General features: G+C 37.2%; 1 protein-coding gene across 1 annotated transcript in view; it reads left to right on the plus strand.

The window, feature by feature from the left end:
* LOC149222796 (uncharacterized) overlaps positions 1 to 12,093 on the plus strand; it is a 339,999-nt gene that overhangs the window by 20,326 nt on the left and 307,580 nt on the right. Inside the window, exon 4 of the mRNA XM_089383170.1 lies at positions 1,922 to 1,953. Coding sequence (XP_089239296.1) covers positions 1,922 to 1,953 — 32 coding nt within the window. The remainder of the gene's footprint in view (positions 1 to 1,921; positions 1,954 to 12,093) is intronic.

Raw genomic sequence — 12,093 nt, forward strand, 5'->3', positions numbered from 1 at the left:
CCCTTCTTTATATGCCTTTTGCCTTTTTATGATTTTCTTTGATTAATTGCTCGGGGCTCAAGTGGTAAGAGCATGATGTGTAAGATGTAGCAGTGAATATCCCCCTTTTAAGGTGGGGCGGTTCATTGCCCACCAGGGGTTGGGACAATCATGGGTTCCTATATGATGAAAGAGGCTCATAGAACCTGTAGGAACCAGGGTGATGGACATGAGGATGGGGTAGAGGTCATGAATTGGCTTTTTCCCACGTGCTAAATGTGTTTGTCTCGGCCATCTTTTGCATTTTGTGGTACGTTTCATGTTGAATGTGTCCATATATGCTTTTATCTTTCTTTTTAGCTGCATCAACCTCCGGGCTTCATTCTAGGCCATGACCCAAGGTGTGGGCAAGGGGAAGGGGCATGCTAACCCTATGTGGACCCAGGTGGGAGAAATGATGAATGGGGTAATAATGAATGGAAAGAGGGTAATATAAGCAGATAAGGGAGTGGGACCATGCAACCAAAATCGGGGTTTCCCATGAAATACCATCCCTAGAGCCAAATGGTTAGTAAAAGAGATCCCACGGGACTAGAATCCAAGGTTAATACCTAAAAGGGGTCTAGGGGACAAGAGCACAGACCTAGCCCATTCTTTCTGCCGAATCCCCCCATTAATCCATGCCCAAAAGTGTCCATGATAAGCAAACTACAATACTCAATTTCCAAATGACAAGGCATACCTTTAGGTTTGGGAGGCCCACCTTCAAACATACGATCATGGCAGATGGGCAAGGGACCACATGGCTGGCTCAGGTGGCGGAGAAATTGCACAATGAGCTAGTTGGTGGATGTAAGGGGCTGTTGGCTGCCGGCTGAGGACCATCTTGGAGAAATTTTTTCTCCTAGGGATATCACCCACAAAATGGTGGGTAACAGGTAAGATGCACAGTGGACAATCACAGTAGAAGTAATGTTGAATGCACAATACAATGGGCATTAGATTTAATGGTGGGGGAAGCAAAGCAGAGGGAAGGATTGTAAAAAATGGAGACCTGCAGATTTTAAAGGTCATGAATATGGCAGATAAACAGTCATTTAGGCAGGGAATACTGCAAAGAATAAGTAAGCTTAGATTGAGGCGTAAATGAAATGTTACAGGTATGTCAAACTGACGTGACAGGGATGGCAGAGGAGGTAGGTCTGAGCAGACTAAAAACGGACTGGTGCAGGTCAGAAACCTGACAAACAGAGGAGGCAGAAATGGCCACAACTTGTGGCTCTCACACAATTGACTAAGCTAGGAAGGCACTTTCTCTAATACCATGTTAAACTCACACAAAAATGAATAGTAAGATTTGGATAACTGTGTGATTGCATTCTATTCACATGATGTACATATTAATACATAGCTTTTTGACCTGTGGTTTTCATCTTGCAAGAGGTCTCTTGGACTTCAATGACTGTTGGAATTCGTCCACACCAACCCTGACAGATTAGGTGTTCAACAATAAGAAATGAACATAGATATATTGGATATTTTATCAGTGATAGGAAGAGTTATAAGTCAAAACCCATTAAGAAAATATTTGACATGATTTATTACGCATATTCAGAGTGTAGAAAGAAATGGCAGTAAGAGCTCTTAAACCTGAATTATTTTAATAATTGTGTTCACCTGAATGACATTGATTGCTTCATGTTGTTCACCAGTATATTTTCATTTAAACTACATCAAATTATGTTTCTTCCATATGGTATGAATACCACGATTAATGACTTCCAATTAGAAGGTTACAGAATATGCAAAATGTTGACAACTGGGCACGTTTGCTTTAAAGATTAACAGATATTATGCATGGTCTGAGTTTGTTATAGATTCTGCTTAGGTAGTCTGTTGATATTGTTATTGTCACTGAAGCAATGGACCTTTCCCTGTGCAGAATTTGTGGCTCTTAACAAGTTTCTCTCAAATGTACGTATCATTTTCAGCTTTCGTTGCCCTTTAAGAACTTCATCAGTGAATGTTAAACCACTTGCAGGTTTTTGAAAATAAAATTTGTTGCAAAGGAAATGTATCATTTATGCCAGTTCTGTTTCAAAGGATTTTTCTTACAAGAGTTCTCTTCTAATAGCCTGCTGTTCACAGTTCATTGGCAATGCTTACGGTAAACCTATAGTAAATCTGTAAACGAGAGCAACTTGAGATAAATACACTTTTTTCAGAAAAGAAAATTTGTTGTCATAATCATGGCTAACTTATATTCAAGTCTATTACAAGAAGTATAGGATCAACTGATGCAATATGTGCTTGAAGAGTGGAAGGCCTCCTTTGATATAGGTGTGGGGAGAGCAATCCTGATCGATCATTTCCTAGAATAAAAGAAAGGAAATTACCAGCCATTTATTTTTCCCCATTTGAAATTAAAGGATATGATGTCTAGACTGAAAGGAAGAGGAATTTCATCATATTTTGTCACTTTGATTGATGCTAAACAATGTTATAAGTATGATATAAACAAGAAGACTTTGATACCCTTTCTAGTCCAAATCAATTGCTTGAAGAATTGTTGCACAATTATCTCTTTCTTAACTTCAAATAGTGATTACTGTGTGATTTCTGCCAAATGGTGTCTTTGTTCCAGTTGAACTGTTACTTTTAAGGCATGATTTTGGGAGGTATTTCATTTCCTGTGGCTAGGTCATTAGCTGCTTGAGGCTGGATTTCTTTGTACACGGTATCTCTTCTAAAAGCCACATTTGCCAGGGGCTGTTTCTTCTCACGATTTTCAATCATGGTTGACGTATAGAGGGGAAAACTTCATTCCATCCTCAAACCAAATCCACCTATTTATGATTTTGCAGTTGTTTGACTTAGAGCTGCAACCCTCTCAAAATTTTGATGGCATTTTATTCTCTCCCTCAAAATATAGCTTGGGTTGCAGCTAATAGCTATATATACGCCTTGAAAATATAGCTTGAAGATGCGCTAGCATATCTACCTGTTGTTCCGAAAGGTCCTCCCCTGCATACCTGTAGCAGACTGTAGCAGCAGCAGCATACCTGTAGAAGTTTGTAGCAGTGTCGCAATCAATGCAATTTTATCGCAAAAAAATTGGGAAATTGTGATTTTCCGGCATGGCCAATTTTTTCAGCCTAAAAAATCGCCAATTTTGTCAAGGGCGAAAAAATGCTATTTTATCGTAAACTGTGCAAAAAAATCATGGTTTGATGGGAAAAATTGCAGGGCCGCGGACAACTGTTGATTTAAGTGAAATTTTTTGACTTTTAAATTTTTTGTATTTTTAAAATTTTCCCAATAGATTGCTGATTTTCATTGAATTTTCCCAATTTTTATGATTTTTTGCTTTTCCAGACTCTTGCCAATTTTATTCTGATGCCAATTTCTACAACATTTATTTGTAGCAGTAGGTGAAGGGCACAGTAGTAGGGATTGTTAGCCACCAAAAAGTGGGTAACCCATGGGAGAAAATTTTCTTCTTCTTGGACAGCTAGCCAACCAACAGCCCTATTGATAGATAATTGACCGATCTTGATTGTATTCGTGTTACCTCACTGCACTTGGGTGGTTAGTCTTTGATCCTAGTCTAATGGGACCTCCTTTAAGGCTATAGGGTTATAGTAACGACACTACTATGGATGCTCTGATGGAAGTAGTGTGCCTGTGGTGTTCCATACTTACCACTTTCCATCATTCCCTCTATTCTACATCAATTCTTTGGGTAGGTGGTCATTGGTCATGGGTATTGGCACTTTCTCAGCCTCATCCTTGGGTCTAGGCCAAAAACATTGCACCAGAGGTTGATGCAACTAAATAATGATAAAAGCATAGAAAGCCACAATAAAATTAAAAGAAAAATGCAAAAGATGGCTGGGACCAAAATTAACGTAAGGGAAAATGCCTAGCATGAACTCTACACCCCTCATTAACCATCATTTGATTCCTAGAGCTCTTGATGTTCCACACATTAAAAAGGAACCCTTGTAATGTCCCAACCATGATGAGCAATAAATCACCTCATCTTTAGGGGGTAATAAATGCTAAATCTCTCAAATACAACCTTGGGCACCTGAGCTATGCATCCTGTTGTACACATTTTGTCACAAGTACAAGGAAGCAGTTGGACAAAATTTTTCAAAGTCAGAATCATCAGCCAACTATTTGTCATGTCATTGTAAACCCAAATTCTACAAGCTGTATTGTAAATGATGCTAGTAAGACCGTGTAATTATGTAACAACTTAGGTAAGCCTATGATTTTGGCAATGAATATCATCATGGGAGTTTTTTAACCTCACCGATTACCTGTGTTATTAAACACAACTAATCAGAAGAGTTTTTTCCCTCCAACTTAAACCCCAAAGCTAAGGTGAAATTTATTGTCAAAGTCCTAGTTTCTTAGTCATGTCTATTGTAAAAATGATTTTGGAATAATTTAAGCTATTTGGATAAATTATTTTATTACAAATCCCTTGGTTTACTAGATCATATTTTGTCGCAGAATTGGGTAAATATTATGAGGGTCTTTAACGAATGGGTATTTCCCCTTTGAGGGTTGAATTTTTAATTATCTGATGTAAACATATTTTAGTGCATGGTTTCTCGCAATCAGACACCATCGCTAAAGTATTTGAGTGTGGAAAAATAATTAGTCCCCTCAAGTGTCAATTAATTAATTTTTTTGGCAAAATAAAAATCAAATCCTAAGCCAGAAAATTAATTAATTTAGAGTAAAAAATTTAAAATTAGAGAAATTAATTTTTGCAAGTGGAAATTGACCAAAATGTTCGTGGGTCATGAGGAAGTCAAATTTTGGAGGTCCCCCACCAAGGCAAAATTGGACATTTAAAAGAAAAATTAAGCCCTTGGACCTTGGTGGTTAAGTCAAAGTCAATTTTTTAAGGAAATTAATCCAAAATAATTATTTTTGGATTAATAAAAAATGGTTTTAATGAGAAATTCGAAAATTCCTCAAAAATAAATATTTTCGACAGCAGAGATTAAAAGATGATCAAGTATTTATCAACGGTCGAGATTATTTTGACGGGGATCAAGCCAACTAGCCGTTATTTTCCACTTGGAGGGATTTTCTCTATAAATAGAAGGCTATTGAGCTTCTATTATCATCTTTGGCTAATGTAATTTTGTAAACCCTGGTGTGAAGCCACAGTTCTGCTGGGAACATTTGAATTTCATAATAAAAGACTTTGGGGTACAATTCATGGTGTCTTTGTTTCATTGATCTGTGGTATGTGTTGGGTATGTGCTTTCCTATATTGTGCTTCGATATTATATGAATTGTTATTTCATTTGTAGATGATAGGAATATTCTATTGGTATGTTTTGGGATTATCTTAGGTGATTCGATTCATTGTATGATCTAACAATTTTCTTTTAAGAAATATATATAGTTTGCAAGTTCCTCGACCTTTGGGCTTCAAGTTCATAGACTGTGGGCATAGGCTGACTTTGTTTGGATTTCGGGAAATTTATGTGATTTTCTTACTTCGCTAAGATTGTGGTTAAATATCTATCTTTCGAAATACATCTAGCCATTGTCATCATTATAAAAAATATTCTTCCAAAAACATCTTTCAAGCATTGTATATTTTTATATAAATTGTAAATTTTTTTTTTGTAAAATAATTTTTGTAGAATAATTTTTTTAACCCTTGTTTTTTGCAGCTGGGGTTTGGGGTTTTAAATTTTTATATATATTGGGGTTTTGGGTACTTGTAATTTCATTTGTGCAGGTGAGATTCAAGAAAATTTGCTGGGTTGGAGCTAGATCTTGGCCCTTGAGGGTAAGATCTAGTCTCTAGAGTTTTTGCAGGGCCAACATCGAAGGAAATTGGACAAATTTGAAGATCTGAAGCTAATTCACCTTTTGGCGAGGGTTTATAATTTTTTTGGGCCTATAGCCCTAGCCACTAGTCATTTTTGGCCCTTGAAGACTATCCGTCTAGCCTTAGGCTCTTTTTCTCTTGGGTGCAGGCCCTCTAAGCCTTGCGACAACCCTTCCTTGGCCTCGAAGGCCTGGCGCAGGCCCTTCGGGCCTCCCTATCCCCTCGACCTCCCTCCTTATCCCTCCATCAACCCTTTTTCCCCCTTTCTTCTGCCTCTTTTGTCCTTGGTCTCCTTCGTCTGCCCATCTTCTCCTTGTCGTGATCCCTTTTGTGCCCTCCCTCCTCCTCGGCCCATCTTCCCTTAGGCTGCAACCCTCTTAGGGCTCACGACAGGCCTAGAAGGCCTCTATCCTCTTGGCTGCAACCTCTAAGAGGCTTGGCGTGGCCTCTAAGGCCTTGTTTTGCCCTAGCGTAAGCCTGATTAGGCCTTCCTCCCTAGCCATTGCGTTCCCTTGGCTAGTTGTTGGCTTTCTAGCCCTCTTCCTAGCCCCCCTTTGTCCCTCTTTCCATCTCTATTTAGTCATTTTGATTTTTGAAGCTAATATTGGTGTTTTTTGCAGAGAGTTTGGGTTAAAATCTTGTGTTTACAGGTAGCCATCTCATCGGAAGGATTTTGGCGTAATGTTGATTTTGGGTAGTATCGGATGTGCTCTAGCTCCGAAATTTTGTGGAGAGGCTAGAACACATGAGATCTCCAAGACCCAGAAATCGTTTGGAGAAATTCCACATGGATGAGGAGTTACTAAAATAATTAATATTTTTAATGGGTTCCTAAGTCTAAACTTAGGAAAATAAAAATATTAATGGATATTAATAAAGATATGGGTGAGAAGCTTTTAAGAGACGAGGATCAAGTCTGTTTTAATCTTAGCCGTTGATTAGAGACTTAATCTTAGCCATTGATTCATCAACAGGAAAAGTATAAGAGAAGACTTGAGAGTCATTTGGAGATACATTGGGCAAATACTCAGTAACCCGAGGGAAATCGATTCTCAAGGAGAAGGAGTTCGATTTCAGAGGGAGAGTTGCAGGGTGAAGGAAGAGGAGGGTATCAGCAGCAGTCAGAAACTGAGAAGGAGGTGACATAGGGCATTCGAGAGACAGCATAGAAGAGCAGGGAGACAACACCATTGGAGACGCAGTCCTTACGCAGGCTGACGCAAAGTGACACAGAGGTGGGTGAAGGGTCTCCAAGGTGTCAAAACTTCTCCAGGAGGAGGAGAAACTTTGTCTCAGGTGTTTATCTCAGAAGTGTCTCAATTTTTCTGTAGAATCATTCCTTGTAAAGTGATTGTTGCTGAAGATTAATAAATAAACCCTCATCTGCTGCACCGGTTTTCCCACATTGGGCTTTTTCCGGGGACAATTGTCCAAAAACAACTGTGTTGATGTGATTGATTCTTGTGGTTGTATATCACTGTTATTTTCTCCATGTAATTATGTGATAACTGCAGTAGAATTGATTTTAATGTTTACTGAAGGGTTTCGTAAATAACTTATTGTGAGAGATAAGTAGGTGAAATAAATCAGTTACTGTAGTAGAATTCCGTGTTAGAAATTTTCACAAGTGGGTGGGTTATCTTCGAGGCCAAAAGGCCTATAGGTTTGCATCATCTAACCCACATTTTTCCTCACTGATTGCTATAGCTCTTTGAATACTTTCTAGCAGTGGTCAAATATCTATCTAAGTGGCATAAAAATCACATATAAGATATCTCACATATTGACAAGTCACTTAAGCATAGTGGGCACTCATCTTTTGGGCAAACTTCATATTTTTTCCATGATTGTCATCTCTGTTTGAAGAGCATACTGAAGTCTAATATATTGACAATGATATCAGGTCTATTTAAGTGCCCTAAAATCATCAAACAAGTCATATAAGCAAATCAATAATTCATTGCATCATTTGGCTAGTTATTTGGGCTTGTTTCATGTCTTATTGCTAACTGTCATAAGTATAATCAGATCTGATCCTAACAATGACAATTGCGTCATAAGAAGATTAATTCATCTAAAATATTGTATTGGCAAAGTTGATTTGGCTTTTGGAATTACATTGCTTACATTTGGCAAGCATATGCATCTTGCCTTTTGCATTGAGAAGGCTCTAAAGTGGCGTATCTCTCTGCTGTTATAAAGTTATTTGTGGCTCACTGAATATCATAAGATCATAAGGAACATAAAGCACTTATACTTGTTCTTGCTCCATTGGCATTCTAGCATTGAAGTGAGTTTATTATTGGGCTAATTGTTAAATCGTTTCTATTGTTTCTAAGACACTAACACATTGTTGTTTTGTGTGGTTTCAAAAAGTTTCTAATTCATATCTAATAAGCTCACTCCATAAAACACATTCATCTCATAATCTAATAATCTTGATTGCCTATGTGAATAGATCTAATATTAGTATCTATTGTTTCCTCACAAGAACCTTGGTGAATGGTGCTATCATAATTGTCATTCTTGTTTCATTGTTATCTACTTTAAAGATCTAAGTGTTCATTGCTTGAATTGAATATCTTTTTGAATAGTTGGCATTGAGCAATATTGATATCTTAGAAGGCTTTCTAATTGCGTAAGAGCATTGATAATCTTGTTGTCTATCTTGAGTAATTGACATCTTGTGTTGGGAATCATTCGCTGATTGAGAATCTAATAATCATGGTGATATAAGCATTTAAGATCCAAGTGTCCTTAAACTTGAGGATTGGTGAATCTAATTGCATATCTTGTTAACATAAAAGAGACTAATTGTTGAGAAACACTGGTTGAGAACATTTACAATCTCATTGTCTCTTTTGGATAATCATTATTGGCATTTTGTATTGTTTCATTAGCTAATTATTCTAAGTGGATAAGTGCACTAGTTTCTTAAATCGTTATCATTGTCATCATTTATTGGTCAACATATTTGTGGATGGTAATTTTATTTTGAACACTTGAGCAATTGTATCGTGGATATCTCTTGTTTATCATTGGCACTTGTAAAACTTGGCACATATTCTCATTGTTAAGATTAGCTTTCCTTTCATCGATTAAGTACTTTTGTCGTAGGATAATTATAATTAAGTACTTAAAATCACTAAACAATCTTAACTCAAGAACACTCATAATCTTGCACTCTCATTCTAAGGTTAGTCTTGCATTAATAACTTACCTCCAAGCATAAGCTTGGTCGATAGAAAATAGAATCACCTTTCTCACCTAGCTTGAGGAGCCTAACACCTTTTTAGTTGTTAACACGGTGACCTTGCAGTCATTAGAGCCACAGTCTCTGCATCGCTGAAGGCACCGGGTGGTTAGTACTTGAGGGGATGTATCGTTAATCAAGCCTTTGCTTGCTTCCCCTTGGCCTCTTTTTCACAACCTACAAACTAGGTTCAAAATAGTTAAGTGGAAGAATACACTTAGAATAGGAATTTAATTAAAGTAACCAAGATCCTTGCATCACGATTCACACCTAAGTCTTAGGATTTGCATAACATATAGGATAGTTAAGCATTCAAGCAACGGTTGTTCACTTGGTTATTTGCTATTTAATCGATATAAAGCAAGAAATTGACTCCATAAGGCACTGGTCTCACATCTAAATCTAATTTAATCTATAAATCTTGCTAAATCAACCAAGTGGTTAGGCCATTCAATCGTGTCTCCCGAACTTGTTGGTTGCCAACTTGTTCTTCATTTCCATCTTCCATAGGGACTACCCCCTATAGCCTGCTGTTGGGAGACAGCTAGAACGAAGAGGTTAGGGATCTGAGTGACAACTCCCAATCTATGTCGTTGTCGCATTGCTTGTACAATCTAAGCGACAACACATCCATATCAAAGCATTATAAAAATGAAGTAAAAGACACACTAAAGGTGTGGAAAAAGCAGGTTGAGGAAAGGGGTAACTTATGCCTCCGTGAGATTGCTCCCTCCTTATATCTATACATTTGGGATGTTGGACCTGTTGACCCTGCCGCCTACACCTACCTACATGTTAGTGAGAAAATCCTTCAACCCCACAAGGTGTGGTTGGTGGCAGGGAACTTAGAGAAGGGGGTGTCACACTAATCCCGACTCTCTCCGTTTGAGCTATCTCCTAGGTTAGCTAAGGGGGGTGGTCCCTAATGAAAAGTTAATTTAAAAGTGATATGAGTTTCTAGGAGAATTGTTAGAGTTAAATAGATTATTTCTTTAAGATTTATAAGCAAAAACTAATATGAGCAATAACCATCAATACATAAGATAAACATGAAATACATAAACAACCAGTGCCTTCAAAGTATTGCTCTTTAAGAAATGAAATTGTATTTGCTTAAAATGAAGTGAAATGCTTTCAAATGGAAAGCCAAAGTAATCCTGAAAAGTGAAACAATAAATTGTTAGCACAAGATATTATAAATGCTTTTAAGATGAATAAGTCTACAAATCAAAGCATGGAAACTATCTTGCTCAAAAGGATACAATTAGAAATCTACTTGTGAGAATGAGATGACAAAAAGAACTCAAATGTTAGACCAAGATGACAACATGCAATTAAGTTTGCAACCCAAAATAATAGTACTTGAAAGTGAAATCAACCATTCATGACGATATGCATTTTTTTTTCCCATAGGAAAATCTGGGCAGATCAACCCCGAAGAGGATCTTTTAAAGCCTGTCGGCCACACTAGCACGGCCTAATCCCAAGGGCGTCGAGGAGAATTGACCCTATGATCTCCCGATCGGCGAGGTACTTAACAACAATTCGACCAATTGAGCTAACCCTTGGGGCTTCATGACAATATGCAATTAAACCAAAAGATAAGCCAATTTCCAAGTACAAGAAAATTAAACTTGTTGCAAAATTAAAAGGGATTACAATGCTTGCATCCAAAGTGCCTTTTGAAATAAGATTTGCATGTGAGACTTTAAACCATCAAGATAGCAAGAAGTTTAAGAACTTTGCAAACAAAGCAAATGTGATGGAATGTTGTTCTTGGTTTATTTTATTAATTAGTGCTAAGACAAAGTTACAATTGAACTCTAGTCCTCAGACTTCATCCTCGCTCAAATATTTGGATCTCACAATGAGGAGTCAATAGAGGTAGAGGGTTCCTAAAAGTCTATTCAACCAACTTAAGTTGGAAATAAGTTTTAGTGATGCTTGGGGCATGTAAATAAATTAACCAAACAATGAAAATTAACTTCAACTTGAAATGTACTTGCTTGACATGAAATAAAATGTTACTTTATGGAGAAAATTTGTCCAAATACTTGATGCATGTAAAATGTGTTAATGGTTAAACATAAGTAAACTTGGAACTATGTTCAAGCCAAATAAGATCAAGTAAAAGTGTCTGCATGCAAAAAATCTGAATTTGTTATGGATTTAAAACATGTAGTAAATTAAATTAAAGTGCATATAAAATGAGTGTGATGCATGTTGTGTTAATTTCCCAATTAGATGATATGCATGCAAAATGAAATAAACCAACAAAGTCAAACCACCAAGTCTCTCCAAAAGGTGGAGAGATAGGGATACCTCTCAAAATCAGAAATTTTATTAGTTGTCACAAGAAGGAAAAGACAATGAAGTCTTCTCTAAAATCCAAGGAAAGTCTTAACAAATTGGCATCAAACCATAGATCTTTCTTCGCTGAAAATTTCTGCAATTTGAGGCCCACAAAGGCTCAACAAAATGCAGATTTTTTTTAAGAAGAAGAGAAGATAAGCCTCCTCTATGGCCACGACCAAGAGAGAGAAAGAGATGGCCAAAATGAACTCGGCCTCCCTCAAGAAGAACACGACCTTATCCAAGATGAATTCGGCCTAAAGGTGGAAGCAATCACTAAATCCGAGCCCCAAGGTTCTGCATGCAAACTTGTAAGTAGTTTTCTGATGATGAATCCCGCAAGTAGCTGCAAGAGAACATGTTAGAAATGACTACAACAACACAACAAATATTAGCTTAGGAAAACTACAAAATATGTTACAAAAATAATCTACAAGAGGTTAGGCCAAAGAGTATGAGCAAACTCTCCTCTTTGACTAGCCATGACTTAGCTCTTTGAAATAGCTAGATATTGATAAATGAAGTGCAATACGTAAAAAATAATTTTTTTCCAAGTTTGATATTTTAATGCAAGAAATAAAAGCTTTAAGAAACTTGAAAGAATCCATGCAAAATACAAATATGATACAGATGGGACTTTGGA

This window comes from Pinus tabuliformis, chromosome Q (genome assembly GCF_031772625.1).
Source record: "Pinus tabuliformis cultivar Carrire ecotype Pingquan chromosome Q, CPIR1, whole genome shotgun sequence".
Taxonomy (NCBI): Eukaryota; Viridiplantae; Streptophyta; class Pinopsida; order Pinales; family Pinaceae; genus Pinus; species Pinus tabuliformis.